The sequence below is a fragment of the Manis javanica genome, chromosome 3 (genome assembly GCF_040802235.1).
Source record: "Manis javanica isolate MJ-LG chromosome 3, MJ_LKY, whole genome shotgun sequence".
Taxonomy (NCBI): Eukaryota; Metazoa; Chordata; class Mammalia; order Pholidota; family Manidae; genus Manis; species Manis javanica.
In genome coordinates this window covers 44,497,968-44,520,965 of record NC_133158.1, presented here as the reverse complement: position 1 = coordinate 44,520,965, position 22,998 = coordinate 44,497,968, and the positions used below count along the sequence as shown (strand labels likewise).

At 43.2% G+C, this 22,998-nt stretch overlaps 1 protein-coding gene across 2 annotated transcripts in view; it reads left to right on the top strand.

The window, feature by feature from the left end:
* Positions 1-22,998, top strand: part of PCP4 (Purkinje cell protein 4) — a 55,503-nt gene that overhangs the window by 15,336 nt on the left and 17,169 nt on the right. For both annotated transcript variants that reach the window (XM_037014782.2, XM_037014781.2), the window contains one exon: positions 14,004-14,055. In XM_037014782.2, coding sequence (XP_036870677.1) covers positions 14,004-14,055 — 52 coding nt within the window. The remainder of the gene's footprint in view (positions 1-14,003; positions 14,056-22,998) is intronic.

Genomic DNA, 22,998 nt, shown 5'->3' with positions numbered 1-22,998 from the left:
GTCATGTTTATTAGGGTGTAATTTGTATAGAGTAAAAGTGACCCTTTATGTCGTATGGATGTTGACTTTTGACACATTTACTGTCTTGTGATGGAGATACAGACTACTCTGCCCAGAGGAAGTTCCTTGGTTTGCCTTGGAATCAGCCTGTGCCTCCACCCACAGGCCCAGAACTGATGATTTTCACTATGACACCCTAAATAAAAATAAACCCCATCCCTGAAATGCAGTATAGTGTTATGAGGGTAACTTGATCTCATGTGCTTGCCAATAAATTAAATAACATATTGCAACAATTTCCAATTGGTGATTTATAATTATGGCTAAAATCTTAGAAATGTAAGTGAATGACGCCAGGGGAGGACAGTTCTGTCCTGGCAATCAGTTCAAGGCAGCAGGGAGGGTGTTCGGTGAGTTGGACAGCCTCAGTCCCCCTTTAAATGGGTTTCTGTCCTGGTCCTTAAACTGACACTCCCTTCACCAGCTCCCATGTGGGGCCCAGGGCTGTGGCGGCTTCCGTTCCCCCACAGCAGCCAGGAAGGAGTCGCAGGTCACCAGGGGTCCTGTGGTGGTGGCTTTCTTCCTGCCACAGCCCCTCCCCCAGCCCATGCTGGCTCCAGGCTGTGGTGGTTCTGAGCCTGTGGTTGAAAGAGGACACTCCCCTGCCTTCTAGCAGGAGGCAGCATCCTGCTGCTTTGTGGTTTGGGTTCAGGAGAGAATCCAGTCCCTGCCCACGGCATCTCCCACACCTTGGGGAGTGGGGGCCCTGGGGACGTGGAGGAGGAGGCCCTCCTGTGGGCTGTCCTCTGAGACATGGGTTCTGGTTGCAGGGCGAGGCCAGCAGTGTAGATTTCTCTGAGTGCATCGTGTGTTCAGCCCACGTGGAGAAAACTGGGCTTTCATATATGGCTGCCGGCATTGCTGGCTTGCTGGGGCTGCCTTAACAGGGCACCACAGGCTCAAACGACAGAAGTGGATTCTCACCATTCTGGAGACTGGAAGTCTCATATCAATGAGCCAGCAGGGCTGGTTCCTTCCGAGGCCATGGGGGAGACCCTGCCACAGGCCTCTCTCCTTGGCTTGTAGCCACTGTCTTCTCCTTGTGTCTCTTCATGTTGCCTTCCCTGTAGGCATATCTGCATCCAATTTCCCCCTTTGTGTAAGGACACTAGTCATACTAACTTAGGGCCCATCCTAATGACCTCATTTTGATTTGATTACCTCTGTAAGCACCTGATCTCCTAATAAGGTCACTTTCTGAGGTCCTGGGGGTTAGGACTCCAGTGTTGGGGCATATAATTCAATGAGTAGCATGGCAAATATTGTGGCTTCCATCCAGTCTCAAAGATGGCTCAGAACCTTCCATGCCATTCATTTTCCAGGAAAACTGGTAGCAACGCACTTGTCACTGTGACTCGAGCTAAGTTGAATAAACAAAGCAAAGTCATTTTATTGGCATATTTGATATCTGTGGATTTAAAAATTTAGAGCTGTTTATAGTATATGATCTTCACAGGGTATGAACTTATCCTATGATAAACTCATAGGACACATGGTCAAATCTATAAAATTAGAGGATCCCACACAGAAGCCATTGAGTAGCAACTGTGCTTTAAGTTGCAATATATGTCTGATATGAAATTATGTGTGTGGTCCACAGCCATTTATATAAAACAGACACTATATTTATATAGTCCACACAGAAAAAAAGATGGTAAGGAAGGAAGTATTCTGGAATATTTCATGGAATATTAACATGGATTAACTCTAATCAGATTGGATTATACATAGTTTTTTGCTTTCCTCCATGTGCCTTTATTTTCCAGAATTTTTGTAATTTTTATAAGGAGAAACCTGTTATTTAAAAAAGAAAACTGGGACAAAGAAGGTTTTTTTTTTTTTGAGGAGAGGGCATCTCTCATATTTATTGATCAAATGGTTGTTAAGAACAATAAAATTCTGTACAGGGGACTCAATGCACAATCATTAATCAACCCCAAGCCTAATTCTCAACAGTCTCCAATCTTCTAAAGCATAATGAACAAGTTCTTACATGGTTAACAAGTTCTTACATAGTGAATAAGTTCTTACATGGTGAACAGTGCAAGGGCAGTCATATCACAGAAACTTTCGGTTTTGATCACGCATCATGAACTATAAACAATCAGGTCAAATATGATTATTTGTTTGATTTTTATACTTGATTTATATGTGAATCCCACATTTATCCCTTATTATTATTATACTTTTTAATAAAATGCTGAAGTGGTAGGTAGATGCAAGATAAAGGTAGAAAACATAATTTAGTGCTGTAAGAGGGCAAATGTAGATGATTAGGTGTGTGCCTATAGACTATGTGTTAATCCAAGCTAGACAAGGGCAACAAAACATCCACGGATGCAGAAGATTTCTCTCAAAACAGCGGGGGTGAGGTTCTAAGCCTCACCTCTGTTGATCCCCAATTTCTCACTTGATGGCCCCCCTGCAACTGTGCCTGTCTTAGGTTGTTCCTCCCTTGAGGAATCTTACCCATCTCTGGCTAACCAGTTATCTTCTGGGGCCATACAGGGAAGTGTAAAGTTGGTAAGTGAGAGAGAAGAAATATTCTTTGAAAAGGTTAGCTTTTTACTTCTTTGCAGATTTATGCCCTGTGGCTTCTATGCCCAGCATTTGTCTTGAGGTATCTTTCACTTGGAAGAATTATGATACTCGGTAATTTCGATATGAGGCACGAATTCTACTAAAGGGTTGTAATTAGGAAGGAAGAAGAAAAGCTATAGAAGTAGCAGACGGAAGAAAACATGGGAAGATTGATTATTTCTTTGACATATCTTCTTGTAGAGTAACATAAGCATGTAGAGGTTTTAAAGTACTAATTAAATTGTGTGCACACATTAACATAATAGGAATACAGCTACATAACCAAAGCAGACCTATAATTACCAGCCATCTCCAGTGAAACCAAGAAAACCAGTTAGGCACCCTAGGCATTTGTGAAAACTTATCAATGATATGATGGATATTGTCTAACTGAATTTGAATAGTTTGAGAAAAATCAGACAAATTAAAACAACACATTCCTGGGAACTGTTCACATCCCATATGTTCTTTTAACAGTAGATAGTCTATAGTCGCACAATTTTGGAGCGCTGCAACTTGCACTTCTCCTAATTCTTGGTTGAGTTCCAACAGTATAGATCCAGTCAAATTTGTTGTTTTACTGTATGCACAGGCCAGCTTAGATATCTCCTTCTTCATTCCCATGGCAAGTCCAGGAACCGGTGAGATGACTGCAGCTACAACTGCAGCAGCGCCAGGATCTTTGTTGAAGTTTTTTGATGATCATCTTCTGGAATGACTCTTCCAGAGGATGTTGATATTGGAAGTTCTTCTTCGTATCGTATCTTAATTCATTTTCTGGGTACCCAAATTAGGCTTTGATCCTCTGTATAAACACAAACAAACCCTTTGCCCACACTTTGATATGACCTTTATACCATTGTGAAGAACTTATTGGAGATCACCACACAGTAACTGCTTTTTTTTTTTTTCAGAGTAAGGAATATTATCAGAAAAATGTACTTCCATAGCTGATCATCTGACACCCTTTAAATGATCAAAATAAAGGATATGTAAAGCATACATTAATCGTTGATTTGCAGTTAGTTTTATCCCATCAGGGAGTAATCCCCCTTTTCTTTCTCTTTTTTTTGTTATCATTAATCTATAATTACATGAAGAATACTGTTTACTAGGCTCTCCCCTATACCAGGTCCCCCCCACAAACCCCATTACTGTCACTGTCCATCAGCATAGCAAAATGTTGTGGAATCACTACTTATCTTCTCTGTCTTGTACAGCCCTCCTCTTTCTCCCACCCCCCCATTATGCATGCTAATCATAATACCCCCTTTCTTCTTCCCCCCCTTATCCCTCCCTACCCACCCATCCTCCCCAGTCCCTTTCCCTTTGGTACCTGTTAGTCCATTCTTGGGTACTGTGATTCTGCTGCTGTTTTGTTCCTTCAGTTTTTCCTTTGTTCTTATACTCCACATATGAGTGAAATCATTTGTTATTTCTCTTTCTCCACTTGGCTTCTTTCACTGAGCATAATACCCTCTAGCTCCATCCATGTTGTTGCAAATGGTAGGATTTGTTTTCTTCTTATGGCTGAATAATATTCCATTGTGTATATGTACCACATCTTCTTTATCCATTCATCTACTGATGGACATTAGGTTGCTTCCAATTCTTGGCTATTGTAAATAGTGCTGCGATAAACATAGGGGTGCATCTGTCTTTTTCAAACTTGAGTGCTGCATTCTTAGGGTAAATTCCTAGGAATGGAATTCCTGGGTCAAATGGTAAGTCTATTTTGAGCATTTTGAGGAACCTCCATACTGCTTTCCACAATGGTTGAACTAATTTACATTCCCACCAGCAGTGTAGGAGGGTTCCCTTTCTCCACAACCTCGCCAACATTTGTTGTTGTTTGTCTTTTGGATAGTAGCCATCCTTACTGGTGTGAGGTGATACCTCATTGTGGTTTTAATTTGCATTTCTCTGATAATTAGTGATGTGGAGCATCTTTTCATGGTCTGTTGGCCATCTGAATTTCTTTTTTTGGAGAACTGTCTGTTCAGTTCCTCTGCCCATTTTTTAATTGGATTATTTGCTTTTTGTTTGTTGAGGTGGGTGAGCTCTTTATATATTTTAGATGTCAAGCCTTTATTGGATCTGTCATTTACAAATATATTCTCCCATACTGTAGGGTACCTTTTTGTTCTATTGATGGTGTCTTTTGCTGTACAGAAGCTTTTCATCTTAATATAGTCCCACTTGTTCATTTTTGTTTTTGTTTTCCTTGCCCGGGGAGATATGTTCAAGAAGAGGTCACTCATGTTTATGTCTAAGAGATTTTTGCCTATGTTTTTTTCTAAGAGTTTTATGGTTTCATGACTTACATTCAGGTCTTTGATCCATTTTGAATTTACTTTTGTGTATGGGGTTAGACAATGGTCCAGTTTCATTCTCTTACATGTAGCTGTCCAGTTTTGCCAGCACCATCTGTTGAAGAGCCTGTCATTTCCCCATTGTATGTCCATGGCTCCTTTATCAAACATTAATTGACCATGTACGTTTGGGTTAATGTCTGGATTCTCTAATCTGTTCCACTGGTCTGTGGCTCTGTTCTTGTGCCAGTACCAAATTGTCTTGATTACTATGGCTTTGTAGTAGAGCTTGAAGTTGGGGAGTGAGATCCCCCCCCACTTTATTCTTCTTTCTTAGGATTGCTTTGGCTATTCAGGGTCTTTGGTGTTTCCATATGAATTTTTGAACTATTTGTTTCAGTTCGTTGAAGAATGTTGCTGGTAATTTGATAGGGATTGCATCAAATCTGTATATTGCTTTGGGCAGGATGGCCATTTTGACGATATTAATTCTTCCTAGCCACGAGCATGGGATGAGTTTCCATTTGTTAGTGTCCCCTTAAAGAAGTTTTTTAAAGGTCAAAAATACTAATTAAAAAAATATGGCTATAGGCTAAATTATAAAGTGAATTTTAATAAGGCAAACCATGAATCCCTAAGTATGAGAGTTCTTTCACAAATGTTCTGCCTAAACTACAGCAATGCTAATTATCTCTGCTGCCATCAAGGTCAGAATAAAAATGCTAGGAGCAGAATATGGCCTCTGAGGTAGAATTTCAGACTCTGGGCCTTTCAGAGGAGAACAAGTGTTCAGAGGAAGAATTAGGGAGAATTATAAAGGTTAATGCACTTGTCCTTGAAGATCTTATTATTTTTTTTAACCAACTATGAAAAAAAACATTCTTCCAGCTGAAGTTCTCTTTTGACATTAGTTTCTATACCTTTAGGGATTAAATTAGTGGAGTTTTTAATGCTCAATTTTCAGAATGTTGCTAGGGGAATTATAGACAATTTAAAAATGTCAGTGGCAAGAAATTAAATCTATTCTGTCCTTATCACAAAATGGCATAAAAGTCTCTTCTGCTCTCCAGACAGATTCAGGGACTTTGATTTGGAGGAGGTTTTAATGGTGTGCTTTTGATGCTAGTGAGAAACCCCTCATTTAGTGATTTCGGTGGCTCCCAGCAGTCATCAGCTACCTGCTGGCTGGCCCAGCGGTTTACCCCTCTTTGCTGTGCAATCACCGCAGTTTCTCTCTTCTGTTCATTTAAGTCTGATATTTTATCAGGAGACTCACAATTCTTTGTCAATAAAACATTAAATACAAATCATAGGAACCTGACTTTCTGTTTTTTTAATAAACACAGGGATGAGAAGAAAGCACAAAAAACCCATTTAGGAGCTTGGGGGATCTTTGGGGACAGAGGACTGATGTCACTGGCAATCCTGATGGCTCTGTCTCAATGCAGGGTACTGATTCTGTGAAGAATATGTAATTTCCAAAACTTCATGGTCCCCAAGCACAATTACTGCCAAAGACGTGCACATTTGTGTTTTTCCTCTTATTATGACCCATATGAGGAACTGCTTGTCACGATGCTACCATTTCAGTCTCCCCCAAACCCTGAAACCATTAGAAATCTGCATATCAGGATGCAGCGGCCCAAAAGGAAGAGAGCACCATGGGGAAAAATAACGAAAGAGAAGACACAGCACCAGAGGATGGACGGCATTAGGTGGCACTTCCAACAAGAGCTTCCAAGCCACCATGGGAATGAGATGGAATTTTCTTACCTTCTTGTGCTAAAATCAAGTACTTGGTAGACAGAGTCCAACAGAGGCCAGGTGTTGGGCACAGAGAAAAAAAAGCTAAAAAGTGCCTTGAAACAAGTTCTTTTCCCTGTTTTGATATAGAGATGCTGTCCCCTTGATATCACTGAGTAATGCCTCTTCTGGTGAATGGAGAGGCAGGGAGAGCATCCTTGCTGGGGGCCAGGTCCCTGCATGTGGCCAGTAGGAGCCAGAGGCCATCATCTTTCCTTCTCAGAGGGCGGGAACAGAGACTCCAATAAGCCGTGTCCCCAGCACTGCACAGCTGGTGGGGGTGCAGTGACTCATACTCTTCCCTCAAGATGTGGAAACCCCCTTTGACCTCCACCCACCCTGGTGTGTTGGGGCCCCTCACATATCCCTGATCTTAGTCATCTTGGGGCCCAGCTCTTACCCACCATGATTGAGATGGTTGGTTTATTTTCAGTTCTTCCAGGTCATGAGCCAACCAAAGCCAGGGAATGTGCCCTTCCTTCTCCCGGGGACCTTCAGGGCTCCGCCCGGTCCCTCGTTCATAGATGGAGAAGTTAGTCCAGACCAGTCACCCTCTGGGGTTGAGCCTGGGCCTCTGACGCTGAATCCATGGCCTTCACTGCCCGAGGTTTTGCACATTGGTGAATATATTTATTTTTGATACTCTGCTTTTGAACAGAATCTTTTATTTCTTAGTCTTAGACCAAATCCTCCAACTGGAGAGTTTTGCTTCTGCAGCAGCCATGCGAGCTGACCCCAAACCAAGAGAAAGGCCTCTGTGAGCCGAAGGCTTGTGCAGGTCCCCTGCGGACCTGGCTCCCCCGGGGTGTTACCTCTTCTCCAGGACTGGAAAAGCACATGCACATGGAGAGCTCTTTCCTGTATTTGATGGCAAAGTGGTGGCTCTCTTGGGGACATGGGAGAGGAGGTGGTGCAGAGTCAGTGCAGAGTCCCAGGGGCTTTGGAGGCAGTGATCCTCTCACAAGTCGTATCTCACCAAGTTGAATACGAAGCCGTGTTCTTGGAGGGAAGACTGGTTTATTCACTTAAATGCCATAGGTACAGGTTTGGAAAATATTCCTGGAGTTCACTGGTACCCCAAATTTAGCCTGCTGGAATTCATCTCACGTTTCATTCACTTCAACCTTCTGGGATGAAAAATAAATATTGAATGGGAGCTTGTATTTTATCCTAAAGATGAAACAATAGGTACTGGTGAGTGAGTGTCCGGCTGGACCTCATCTGTCCAGCGTTCTCAGTTTGCCTTAATGAGGAAGCAGGTTTTGGTAATTCAGTTTCATACGTGACATGTGATCAGCAAAAACAATTTTATGGGTATTGACAGCAAAGTATGAGAGCTGGTTTCCTCCACTGCACCATTCTAGAAATCGTATAATAAAAACTCACCAAATGACAGCACGATACATAGCCTATAGTCATGGCCCATGAAAAAGCTGCAAATGAAAGCGCTCAAAGACTGAATTAGAACAATTTCTTAAATCCTTGAAATTACTCGACTGCTTGAATCTTTTTACTTCCTTTAGGGAAACATCCTGAGGTGGAGCCCCCCAGGGGCCCCAGACCTAGGGGAATATTGGTGGTATGGATTGATCCCGTCTTTATGTAAAATGTCGATATTATGTTTATCATGAGTTTATGCTATATTTTTGATTTATGAAAATACTGCATTAATATTTTTCTTTTTTCTAGCTTATTTGAAGTATAACTGACAAATAAAATTGTAACATACTTAAGATGTATAAATTGTGAAAGATTCCCACCATCAGGTTACGTCCCTCCATCTACCTTTTTTTTTGGTGAGAACACTTAAGTTCTACTGTCTTAGCAAATTTCAGTTATACAGCGCTGTACAATATATAGTTGATATGTTATCAACCATGGTCCCCAAGTTATACATTAGATCCTCAGGCCTGATCTTATAACTGAAAGTCTGTACCCTTCCACCAGCCTCCCCCTTTTTTCCCAACCCTCAGCCTCTGCTTCTATGAGGCTGACTCTTTTTTCCCTCCAAATTTCACCTATAAATGGTCCCGTGTGGTATTTGTCTTGATTGGTGAGTTTTTATTGTTCTCTTGAGTGCTTCACTCACCTCACTCAATGGTGGCGACTCCAGGAGCAGTCAGATTTCTGCAATAGATTTCACAAGGAGGAGCAGTAGACTGAGACGGCGTCGAGTCACTTTCAAAGGAAGGGTAGGTTTCATTACGAGCATGCCCTAAGGTTCTTTTTGAGTTCTTATGGTCAGGATGCCAGCACACCTTCTAGTCAAGACAGCAGTGCTTAGACGCAGGGGTTTATATGATTTTGTTTGAAAAGAGTCACCTAGCCAAATTCATGTGCTGACTCAGACACCTCTCATGTGTCACTTCAGACCCTAATGTGAGGATGTGTGAGGGTGGCTGGCTCAGCGTGGGTTCTGCAGTCTTCAGGCAGGTGTGAAGTGGCAGCATGTGTCACCTCCCACCTCCATCTCCTGCGCTAGGGCTTTCTCCCTGTCCCTGGCAGGTGCCAGGTGCATGACCCTGCCCAGTGGTGGCACATGTCTGGGACCAGGGGGGCACAAGAGCTGGTGAATAACTCACCTGCCTTCCCTTGCTGTCTGTCCTCAGTCGGCCCAGGTCTCGGAGGGGGCAGGGTCAGCATCTGGATGTGCCTGGCAGTGCCAGCTTGATGGGCAACCCCACTTCCTGTCCTTCCTCCCTGCTTCCTGGCAACCTCCCTCTGCTGGAGCATCAATTGCCCTGCTTTCTGGAATATCAAACCAAGACATATTCTTTGCTATTTTCCTGTAGCCCTTGGTGCAGTGAAGCACTCAGGAAAAATGATGTCAAGCATGTCTTTAAATTCCAGTCCTGCCTTGTTATGGATACTTGGCACCTATGAGATCATCAGAAGGAATGACGCATCCTCACTCATTAACTGGGGGCTCATTACATTCTGAAGCGCTGTCTTTTAATGTCGCCAAGGAGGGAGGCTCCCTTCTGGGACCCTGTGAGTTGCCTGGTGAGGGATCCGGGGCTGAGAGCCCAGAGGAGTCCTCTCTGGGCAGTGGCTCGGCCTTGTCCCCTGGATTCCCTCACTGCCCTCTGTGCACTCCCCAGTGTGCCTGCCAGCCGTCTGCGGTGCAGGGGAGACGGTCACCCCACTGCTGTCATGTCAACCTCCTGTGCTGCACCCTTAGATGGGTATGTAGCATTTCTTAATGGCAAGATTAGAATATTCAAAGAGGTTGTTTTGAGAAAAATGTGCTTGCATTGACGCGAGCTGAGTAGTTTTCTATTTGTGATCATAAAGACCAATGAGTGGAATACATTCCCTCAGGCTGGACCCTCTGTCCCCTAAAGAGGAGCTGCGAATGATGACAGGGACGCTGTCTTGATACATTTGAAGAGGGGAAGCCAGTGTGCCCGAGGAAGAGCTGGCTTGAGTAGCTGGGACGCTGGTTTCAGATGGCCAAGAAAGGGAGGAACTATATTCTTCTAGAGTCTTCTTTCTGTGATTTTCTAGACTTGGTAGAACATGGAAGATGGTGCTGGGTCTGTGGTGGGAGCAGGTGGTGGGCGGTCCTAAATAGGGGTGTTTTATGAATGTGAAGTCAGTAGGGTGAGAGTGGGTGGAGCTGACAGGGGGAGGACCTGGGTGAGGCCACTGGTGCCAAGTGCCATGGCAAGGGGCATCGGGGAGCAGCATTACCAGGAGATCTAATGGCTCTCTTGTTGGGATTGACGTTGATTTTCTTTTTGCCCTCACTAGCTCCTCTCTGCATCACCCCCCCAAAGACAAAATAAGCAAAAGTCCATGTATGTCAACTCTGCTGGTCTTAAGGGCCATGATAACACCTCTCTAGATGGGTTTGAAAACAGCCAAGCAAATTCCTGCTTACAGAAAAGTATTGAAAGCTGTAAGCAGGAATCTCTCAGTAAGTTGGTGGGTGGTCTCCTAGAAACTTTTGACGATATATTCAACACATTTGCATTAACCTGCTAATTATGGCTGTATATATTTGGTCAGGGAGGACTTCTCCTGCCTTCTGCATACCCTGACATATTAAGTTGTATTGATATGCAAACTGAACGAGGCTGGGGTGGTATTCATGGTATCAGTGAATCATTTCTGGGATTCCTAGGGCTTGTTCTGAAGACAGTTCACCATGCCCTTGTCCTTTAACACTTAATCTTATTTATTAGTCCAGTTAGAATAGATGGTATTCTTGAGGCAAGGTGACTTCAGTTCAGCAAGCAATGCAAGTTCTCAGGATGCTGAGCCCATGGTGGGGTCAATGGATGGAGGGTTTTCTTTTGTTGTGGGATGAGAGTGGGTAGGGGTACAACTTCTACCACCTCATGAAAAACAACTTTTCCTATTGAACATTTGGAGGATGACATTCACCTACCCACCCACCCATCCATCCATCCACCCACCCATCCATCTACCCATTTATTTCTAGCACAACCTAGCTCTGAGTTCTTGTGTTATTTAAACTTTAAAAAAGATCTCATGACTGACAACAGAGCCCTGGGCTATTGATTTGACTGCTTCTTCCCATAAGTCGAGTGTTCTCAAAACTCTCAGCCTGTGGATGGTGTTAATAGCATCACATTGACCTTCACCTGGGAATCTTCCCGCCTCATTACCCCCACCTGGGAAGCAGGCTCTCAGGAGGAATGCCACACACAATACCGACATATGCTCCGTCTCAGTGGTTCAAAGGGAGGACTCCAGACAACCTGTCTCTGCTTAGCTTAGAGATCTGGCTTAGCCAACTCCCAGTTGGGTGAACTTGAGCCAGTTCCTCTCTGTGCTTTAGGACACAATCTGCAAAGTGAGGCTGATGAAGGTAAGGATGGTATCTTCCTCAGCAGGGATGTTGTCAGCTGAGTCAGTGATGCCCGGAAGCACTTGGAGCACGTCTGGCCTTGGCGGGTGTGAGTTATACCACCCCGAACACTCAGACTGACCTAGACTCTTTGCATTTCAGGAAAATTTCAACTCCTCATCTGGTGATGATCCAATTATGTGTGATGACCACCATTTACCCCAGGAATAGGAAAGCTGTTGGGTAATTTCCCCATTGCTCTCAGCCTTCCCTTAAAAATGTCTCAGGGTCTCAGAGAATTTTGAAATGAGACGCTTCCAATGTGTAGCTTTTTGTCAGGATCATTTTCTGATCTGAGACACTATCTCCTTATGACATCCTTCCGCTTCACTTTGCTTCTATCAAGTAAGACCTGACACAATAACCCTGTCTTAGAAATCCTGAAAAAATGAAATCCTTTTCTCTCTGTGAACATTTCATTCTGGTTTTCCTCGGTTTCTAAAATGTGATCTTTTATAGAAAAAGGTATTCATGACATTTGAACGGCATCCATGCTTAAGGTATTTAAAGTTGGTGGGGCTGAGCGTGCACCTATTTTGCACTTGCATTACATTTAATTAGGCTTTATTCAATACAAAACACTCTCCTTTTCGTACATGGGATTTGCCTCTTTTTTCCTGAGCTGTCTATGAATTATGCAGAGAAGGATGGAGGATTTATATTCTGGAGTAGTGCCGCTGTCCAGGGCTGCTGTGCAGCAGCTTGGCCCTCCATTATGGTCAGATTTGCGTCAGCTGCGTCAACCTTACGGGCTTTGTGTTGGAAAAGAGGAGACATCAAAATAAGCACAGATAATGACGGATGACTCGGGAACCTCAGTGGACTTTGTTGAAGAACAATGATGTTTGGCTAAGAACTACAGGTTTTTCCTCCACGGGAGCACATGGGGTGGGTTTCCCGTTCTGAAAATTAAGATGTTGCAAATTAAATATGAAGAAGGGACTCAATTTATGTACCTGTTCCAATTTGCTTTTACTTCCGCTTCCTGTCAGAAAGTGGTGGTTTTTACTTTCAGAACCAGACAGAATAGCCCCTGACCTGGGTGGGCGCTTGCACTTCACGTGCCCTGGGACCGGGGGTGTGCACGCATGTGTGGAATGGCTGGTAGCACACAGGACACATGACTCTGCCTCTCCCTCGGGTATCAGCTGTGCAAGGTAGTAAGAGTACACAGGGGAGGTCAACTTTGTTACCTTGTCTTTATCATTCACCTATTTATTTATACTAATCAGAACCTGAAAGCAAGATTTTCCCAGATGCTCTCTCTACTTATTGTTAATCAAACGTTGACTAAGGATCTGGGAATTTCTCATGACAACATTGAATGCTGACAGGAACTGATTATTATTTTTATGATATTGTTTTTAGGCTGAAGTCCTGGACCCAAATATAAATTTTGAGGACACCTTTGTAGTTTTCGTCTTGTTCAGCTCTCTGTCTTTCCAGAGTCGCCTTCAGGTAGTTATGTAACAATGGCAGTTCTTGCAAGATTCTAACTTCTGGGCAGAGAAAGCCAGTCTCCAGTCTCGACTCTGCCATCAATTAGTTACATTACCTTGGACAAATCAGCCTCTCTACCTGGCTTCATTTTCTTACTCTGAAAGTTAAGGACCTTACAATCTCTTCAATTCTTTTCAACTCTGAGCATATTTTCTCATAACGGCCAGAAAAATTTGATTGGCAAAATACTTCTCCTTCCGTGGACTAGAACAATTCTAAACACCATGTTATTTAAAGACAGTAGCTGGGTAAGCCTTGAGGAAACATATTTATATGGTTACATACGTAATGCATTTCATATAATTCCTCAGACCTCACACCCAAAGAACCTTGCCCAAAGATTCAAGAGTAATCACAAAATATTCATACTTTTGGTCAACCTGATGAAATGAAAATGCACAGGATAGGCATATACCATGACAGAAAAATAACCCAACAACAGGAGAAACTCTATTGACATAACATTTTTGTAGTCGATTAAAATTTATTTGAAAATAAGAGTTGGGCATTGTGATTGGCATGAGGATATCGCAGTGTAATGGCCATTACTGACAACAGGGACAGTTCTGATCTTGCAGTTAGCACAAACCCTTGGCTGTTTCCCTAATATTTTAGATGAGGTTATGCTCCTGCAACAGTACTCTCCTACCTGGTGTCCCTTGGGTGTGGATGGGGAAGGCGGTCTTGCAACTTCAGGAGATCCTTCCTGGGGTTGACCCAGTCCTGGTCCCCTGAGTACCACATTTCCACCATTCGAGCTAAGGTAACATAGACTTGATGTAATGCAAGAGATATTTGAAACAACAGAGGGGACAAAAATAATCCTGAATATATCTGATAACAATGTTTTCTCCTTTTTTTCATGTCTTTAGCGACAAGGTGCTGGGGCGACCAATGGAAAAGACAAGACATCTGGCGAAAATGGTAAGATGATATGCAGAGTCTACCTACTTACTTTTTTTCCCATCTGCAGCCTGGGGCACGTGGCAGGGGCAGATCATGCCCTCCATCCACATCAGCTTACTGTATATGTCTGCCCTTCAGTGTTGAGTGGATTTTAGCAATTCACAGTGAGCATCACGGTCTCGTTCTCTAAAGAAAACAGAGTGAGCTAAACACAGTGATAAGAACAGTTTCCTTCCCAAAGGCGGACTCCCATTTTGGGCAACATGATAATTACAATACAAATATAGTTCTCTGCTTTCTTCATTAGGGCTGGTGAGAATAGCCCGAGTTGTTGTGAGGATAAAATGAAATCAAATGAGTTAAGTGCTCTGAAAACTGTGAAGCTCTCAGCTGCGGAAAGGAGGCTTTAAAGCCTGCTCCAGCCTTCCCTGGGGCAGAGCACAGCACTGGGCCCAGCAGGGCTGGGTCAATGAGTTAGCTGCAGCGACACACCAGCCAAGAGAAATCGTAATACACACCAGGGCCTTTGCATCCTCTGACTGCCATTCTCTACCTTGGCCTTAAAGAGGAATGATCATCCTATTTTATGGATGGGGAAACTGAGGCTTGGAGTGGGGGAGCTGGGTAGTGACCAGGAATAGGAAGAGTGTGGACTTCGGAGGAGACCAAGCTGGGTGGAAGCCACCTCCCCAGCTTTAGTGGTTGTGCTGGGAGAGGACTCATAATAATGAAAAAAATCACCAGTAAGCGCTGAGTACTGTCATTATGGTTCTGGTGGGTGTTCTTACTTTGTGTTTATAAAATGAACTCACCTTTGGTGGGAAACTCCTCCTGCTTCCTGCTGGGTGGCACCCACGCTGGTGCCTGCTCACCCGGCTGGGGATAATGCCAATCTTAGGTACCAGCTGTGAACCTTCCTAGGGGCCTGAAAGCCACTTTGGGACCTCCATCGTGAGTCGAAGCTGGGGCCTGAGCAGATTCAAGTGCTAGAATGCCCCTCGGTGCTGCGCTCCTCTGTGGCTTGTTGACCCACCCACCTGTTTTAGGCCAGGCAGGGTCAGTGTGAAAAGATCATTAAAGCAATAAATAGATTGGTGGCCAAGAATGTCCCAGTCAGAGCTGTGGGGGAGGGTGTGGAAGGAAATGAGCTCTCCCAGCGCTTCTCTGTGTGACTTGGGGTGGGTGTGGGATCCTGGCTGGGGGGTCAGAAAGCAGAGGAGGCACTGCTCAAACAAAGGGTTCCCTGCTGTTCAGGAGCTTCCTGCTGTGCTCAAAGGCTGCTTTCCCTCTGTTCACAGATCCCCGTCCATCTCCCCCTGGAGTTCACTGGTCCTTCACACCCTTAGAATCATGGGCTTGACAGCCCCCAGATTTCCCAGAGACCCTCTACCGCAGGCTTCTCAACCTTTTTGCTCTCAGCACTTCTTTCTCTTCAGGAAAATTCTCAGACCCAGAGAAGTTTTGGTTATGTGGGTTATGTCTGCTGACAGTTTCCTTATTAAAAATTAAAACAGAGGAACATAAAAAGGTTTTATTTATTAATTCTTTAAAAACAAACTGATAACCTATGACACGGTAACGTAAGTGGCATTTTAAAATGAAAAGCAATTATATTTTCCAAAGCAGAGAAATATTTAGTGAAAGAGTAGCAATGCTCTACATTTTCCACAAATCTCTTTAATGTCCAGATTAATAGACTACAATGGCGTCTGTACTCAGCCTGACAGGACTCATCATATAGCCTCTGGAAAATTCCACTGTGCCCTCAGGAGAGAATGAGATTTTTTTAAAAAGCAAATAATACTTCAATAGTGTAAAAAGTAATTTTGACCTTGAGGCCTCCCTCAAAGGAGGGAGGCATTCCCAGGGGAGCTGATCCGCCCTGGAGTCTGAAGATCGGGCAGAATGGTGGTCAGGACAGGACTAGGTCCCCGTGCTCAGCGCCTGTGCCGCTGCTTCAGCCTAAGGACTGTAGACCCTTCAGGGCGTGTCTGCATGCTCCGTGCTTGGCGCCAGGTGGAGTATCAGCTGTTGCAGAACACGATATTTTCCCCATTCTAAGGCATGGAATTTCTTTACAGCAAAATCAGTCCATTCTAGTGAAAACTGAGTATGTCTTTTCTGGAGATATAAAACTTAATTGAAAGGAAAAATTCAAGATGCCATGGATAAAGCTCTTCCTTATATAATTCTAGATGTTAGAGGATATTCAATTCTAAGTAGAAAAAGAGACACTTAGAAGTAGAGATTATTTCACAGTTACAGAATAATGGTGTGGTATAAATTCAAATTATTATTAATATGTGCACCTTAATTTCAGATAAAACTACTCATGTGATATATATCCATGGTATTTTATGATAATATTAAGTTGGTGCTTTTGCCTCTAAAAATGAACGAAGACAAAAGTTAATAACAGCCCAACCAAGATCAGGGTAAAGACTTCAAGAAGTCATCAAAAAGACATTTTCTTAAAAACTATGTTATTCAATTCCTTATTCTTAAACTTGAAAATATGAGATCATCTTGGAATTTCCATTTTAACCTAATATTACATTCCATGGAAATTCAAATTATTTTACTCTGTCACCACAGGTATCTGGAGAGATCTTTTATCTTAATGTGTATTTCCTATTAATAAAAATGGAGCTGTCCACACGGAGCAGGGACCCATGCGAATAGTGATACAAAGCACAGAACATCAGAATGCTATGAGGTTTGGGGAGTAGTCAATTAATCATAAAATGAACACTCTCAAATTTCACCAGTCATCTGTGGGCCAAAGTGTTCTTATCTCAAGTATTATAAACTTAGTGTAGGTCTCTGTTTAACACTTGAAGCGATGACGACTGTGGGAGTGAATTACGGGTGCCCTGAAATTCTAATTCACATCACAGAAGATACAAGTCAGGTCCATTTAAACTCCACAGGGATCTAAATTCTTGGGCTCTGATGGGATTTTGCTATATTAAATATTATCATAAGTGGGTCATTGGCTGGGAATCTGGATTCTTGTCATTCCGAGATTTGTTTTTGTTGTTCTTGTTGCCGCGGTATTCATTGATGTGAAATATGACATTTATCCACTCCAAACCCAGAATGCCCCTGAAATACTCCTCATAACCTCTGGATACAAAGCGCATTTACAGTATGGAGACAGGCTTTTTTTCCCCCCTCAGAAATATTAGGATTCTTCTTATTTTCTAATTAAAAAATGAATTCATTAGGATCTTAGTGGTTCAGAGATTTTCATTCCCAAATGAGCAAAGTACCTCCATTATTTGATTAGTTAGGCTGAGAACTTCATCTTGATGAGATGCCCTATTTGAATGAAACAATAGTTCACAGATCCAGTTCTATTCTAATTTATCTGCAGGGGTAAATCCAAACATGTTTATAAATGCAGATATAACCCTCTGAACCTAGATTATTCACCACCGATCACCAGTTTAGGCACAACTAAAATATTCTTTTGCGAGACAATAATTTTGCTGGCTATCTTGAGCTGTATCATAATACTTGTCATTTAGAGAGACTCCAAGAGTTAACATTTTTTATTGACATACAAAAGTAGGAAAATACTGGAAGGAGAGCGGCTGCCAAGAGACTTGCAATCTGAAGCAAAGATTTATGAATAATAAACCTGGCAGAGCTCACTTCCAGAGCTTGGAGGCTTACCCAAGCTAAATTGAATTTCTAAAACTGGAATGGATTTCTCTTGCCTTAGTGAACTGTGGTAGATTTGTTTCCAAATGCCTGTGTCTTTGGAGAGAAAAGGCATAGATGCACCTGATTTTAATAAAAAAATCCCTCCGATCCAGGTAAATGCCCAGATGGGGGGTACTATTCTGAACTCCCTGTGGGGTTCACAGCAGTTGTAGGTTCTTTGGGGTATGATCACCTGACAAAATCTCAGGTGTCATACTTGAGTAGGTATGCTCCTTCTTTGGGAAGGAGGTTGTGGCTTGAGAAATTTCTAGTAGGTGTGGGGATATGCCAGGAGCAAGTAAGATTTAGTTTGCTTTAATGTGATTATATGGTTGCAAACAATGAATAAGATTAAATGTTGTGTTGAACCACTGTGTTGTATATTTGAAACCAACATAAGATCGTATATCAATGATACTTTAATTCAAAAAAGATCAAATGTTGTTGTACTGAGGTACTCTCCTCTCCTTGTTTTGAACAAAACCCCAACCACAGAAATTTGAATTATCTTCTTTTTGGATTTGAAGGAGCAGGCACACACACACACACACACACACACACTCTGTAATTTTATTTTTCTGCTATCAAGGAGGTGGAGAGAGACAGAGAAGGACCTGCATTCACAGACAGATAGATAGATGCACTACCATGAATCTGATTTTTCAAATAAGAAGTGGATTTAAATATTCATTCCCAAATAATAAATATTTATTAAAAGATATTACTAAATATCTATTAATAAACAAATAAATAATACCCCTACTCAACCACCCCAGATCACACAGTAAATACAGAAAGTTTTTCTTTTGGTGGTTTTAGCATACAGTGATCATCTGATACCTACACGCTGACGTGGGCAGATTCTGCCTAGGGTATCTTTAATCCCTCCCCACTCCCTGATTTGTGGGAAGCGTGTGGAGTGACGTCTCAGGAGAGGTGAGGATGAGCTTGGAGTAAGAAGGAACTGACAACAAAAGGTGACGGGGTGTGCACTGTGGCACCCAAGACTGAAGGTCATTTCTGGCAGGAGGCTGGGCCTGGCTGATCTTGCTCCTGTGCATGGAAGTCTGGGGGGATGGCAAAGGAAGGAATGCAATTTCTAGAAAGGCTGCAGAGGGATCAAACCATGTGACTGCCTAAAGCAGTGATGTGATTCGATTCTGCTTCAAATATGGGATTTGACAGATAGGACCGTTAGAGAGGGGTCCCCAGCCTGCGTCTGGTTTCATGGTGTTCCTGTGGGCTGGCGTGTGCAGGCATCTGGAACCAGGGATTTGCAAAGCTCAACTCCACACAGAGGATCTAATGTGCCAGTTCTGCAGAATCTTGGTAGCAGTTTAGGTGGGAACTAACCACCCTAAGCATAGCCTCTTTGAAAAGGGAAAATGATAGCTTAAAATGTTGAGCTGCAACACTATTTTCACAGGCTTCCCCTGGCTGTGGAAAAAGCACCTCCCTAAAGTTATCAACCTCTAAGGCTGCAACGATTCCTGGCCAGAGAGCTCTAAATCTGTTTCCTGCTCATGTAATAAAACAGCAAGCTGCATGGAGCCTGGAATCCACCCATACAGATAGATCAAACGCTGCCATGAATACCAGATATTTGACGCTTTCAAGGTGAAAAATCAAATGCCTCTGGTCTCCATCTGGGTCTTTTGGCCCTTTTTCTCCTTTTGCTGTATTTGAAACAACCAGAAAAAACAATTCAAAACAAGAGTGGATGAAATACTACATGGTTTTCCAATACTACTAGTGTGATCCGTCCTTGGTGTCGTTCGCTCTGAGCACGCTAAGGAATCTATACTCCAGGAGGAAGGTACAGACACACAAGGTTGCTGCTGATATTGATCCAGCTGGGGAAAGAATGGAATTGGAGTTGCTTATTAAGGCAGGCCTTTAAGCCATCAGGGTCTCTATCCAGCCCTGGTCAATGGGTAGTATTGTTCAACAAGTGAGTCGCTTCTGTATGAAGGTTATTTTAGGGATTCATGCTGCAGGGAATTTATTATTGTCAATCTCAGTTATAAAAGTGATTTTTTTTGCCCTTCAGGTTGTACATTATAATAACTTCAATGTGCAAGTAATATCTTGGGTAAATGTGATGCTCTTAATCCACTGTCTTCTGAGTACACATGCTCGGAGGATTGTCCATAGGACTGGAGATCTGTACCTGCTCCTGGTTACAATGCACACCTTCAAATGCTCTCACCCACCTTCTTCTGTTTGATTTTGTGGCAGCCTTGGGAGGCAGGTAGAGAGGCCATTCAAGCAAAGTTCCTGTGAAGTCAGGTGACTTGTCCAAGGTCACATACATCTGAGAAGGAAAGTTTTGGTCATCTGGCTTGCAGTCTGAACACACCAGGCTGTCTCCCTGTACACTCTCTCCCAGTTCGCTCTTGACCACGAGTCTTGGTTGTAAACTGGTAACCAGGGTGGGCTGTGGTCTGAGCCCATGGGAGCAGAATGAGGTTAACAGACTGTCATGGTGGCCAAGCTGGAAATTGTCTTAACAGCACCATTATCTCACTAATTTAGTTAACTAACCTCTGCCAAATATGTGTGTGCTGAGACTAATTTTGGGGACTAATTATAGGCCACGTTAATTTTCAGAATTAAAACACTGAAGCAATAAACTAATTTGCAGGCTTATTCATATTTTTCCTCTCCCTCCCTTCCTCTTTCCCTTCCTTCTTTCTTTTTGAGATTGAATATTGGATAACTTCAGACCAACTGAAGATAGAATTTGCTCCCTATCATAAAGAGAAGGACCACACAGTTTAGTGAAAAATTGCAGTTATAAATTATGCTAAGACAATTGCCATTTAAGATCCTTTTAAGCCTGCGAACTCACTTGTACCAGGAAAATGGTGACCCTTCTAGACTTTGGAATCCTGCTCCTATCCAAGAGCTAGGAACATTTCATATGCTGCTTGTCAATTATTTGTATGGAAATAATATTTCTCAAGTGCTTGAAAACATTTTGCTTTTTTAAAAAGGTGAAACACTCATAATTTTATTTACAGAATTAATTTACACAGCAAGCAGTTTTTCAGAAGAGAGCACCAATTTGAATTTCAGCCTGGGCTGTACAATAAGATGGTTTACACCTGCAGGTTTCGTATTAGTGGGGTTCATCTGTGATTACAGGAGAGCGTAGAAATGCTAATGTTCCTTCTTGGGAAGTGTGCTCTTGGTAGATCAAATGGGCTGAACTGTTTTCAGAGTTGGCCCTCCCTCTTAGGCTGGTAACGTGTTGTGCAGGGCACAGGAAGCCTGGTGTGCAGATAAGCATCTCCCAGGGCATCCTTAGAGCTTCCACAGAACTTGCTTCAGCCCCCCCGGCAGATGTCTCCCTGTGTCTCACAAAAAAGTTCTCTGCGAGCCAACTTAGAACAGACCTTTGGAGGGGGCACCTGGGGCCCGTTGAGAGCTTGTGAAAACCCCACTCAATGCTATTGATTGGTTTCTCCCAGCATTCTTAATCAGTAATGCGTTGGGGTTTCTGATCAATACTAATTAATTGTGAAGATTTGGCCTACTTTGGACAATTCAATCAAGAAACAGTGCTATTTCAGTCCAAGTACAATTTTTATTTTCTCTTGAATGGGCTTCTCCTTGTTTGCAGGAAGTGACCGGTTGTCATTAACTTAGGGGTGCTGAGAATAGATTTGACTCTGAATCCTCTTTTGGAGCGTTACTTCAAAATGCAACAGTGGGTTTTTGGCCTTGTGCTAAAACCTAGTCTAGCAGATGGGCTGTGCCACCATGGCCAAGGGGAGGCACCTCCTGCACTCACTTACTTGGGTTCCTACCCCCTGCGTTCGTCTCAGTTTTGCCCAGTCATGCGCTCCAGAATGAAAGACCTAGAGAACTCAGTTACAGAGGTTCGCCCATCGCTGCCTCCTTTCCCTTTTTCCTCTCACCCGAGGCCAGGGCCAGCTGTATGGACTCTGCGTCCAGCTAAAAATGAAATCATGGATCCCTTGTTAAAAATTATTAAGCAGAGCATGAAATCAAGCCCAAGCCCTTCTGAGTGTGGGGCCCCACATACGTTGCCTGGCTGTGGAACCAGCTCGTGAAGGGGGCCAAATCCAAACTTCTATTTTAAAACAATGAAATGTGCTTCATTCATTTCACATTTCCTTTCTGGCACTTTCTAAACTGCTATCCCAGTTTAAGCACCATGGATAAATAATTTTAAACTTTTTAGTGTGAAAAATCAATCTGAATCTAAGTAATTTTCCAAATAAGGGGAATAAAACTTCCTGCTCTATATTTTCCTTACTTTTTAATGTACTTGGCAAATATTTCTGGATCACTTTGTATGTTGGCTGGCTGTAGTTCTGTCTGATTTCTGATTTGGGATCATACTTTGTAGAGGATTAAAGTTGGTTTCACAGTGTTTGGGCCATGGAGAGGGGTTCTGAGTCCCTCCTTTTGTGTGGAGACAAGTTGCAACTCCTTAGAACAACAGCAAGCAGGAAAGGGGAGAAGGGATGCATGGGAGTTCCTGGGCCAGGATCTTAGGCCACTCGCGGTTTCCATTTTTTACCTCTGGGAACCCTTGCCTTGGGAGCAGCCAGTTGCTCCCTGAGCAGGCTGACTATCTGAAACCATCGTGCTGTGAGGAAGCTGGAACTAGCTGCGTGGAGCCGCCGCTGGGAGAGATGCCCAGCCGGCCAGTGGCTGTGCCAGCTATGCCAGCCCTGACACTGGACATGTGAGTGAAAGTCCTCCTGGTGACTCCACACCAGGACCACTGGCTACAAACACATGGGACTCTCTAAGCTAGGAGTGCCCAGCTAAGCCCCCCAACTTACTGAACCAGGGGAAAGAATGACCTAAATGTAGGGGCCATTCATCCCACAGCAGTAGTCAACGAGAACATTCCTAACCCTCTTGCCTTCGCTAGCCTGTCGGTTGGTTTTCCTGCCACTCTACCCCTTCTTCAAGTACATCCTGAACTGTTTTCTGTCCTTTGTGATTGCAATATAACCTCTTCATGATGCAGACCTTTAAGGCCTTAATAACCAAAGAGGGATGTTGCAAAAGCAGTATGGACTCGAGCTTTGCTTTGCTCATTCATTCAAGAAGTATTTGCTAGACAGCTGCTATGTGCTAGACATTGTAATCAAGTTGTTGATGGGATATTTTAAAAGAGCAATGCTAGGAGAATAGGCTTGGAAGTCCATAGTGATGGATGTTATCAGTCATGGTCCTGGGAGGAAAGGGAGGCCACATTCCGCCAGAGTG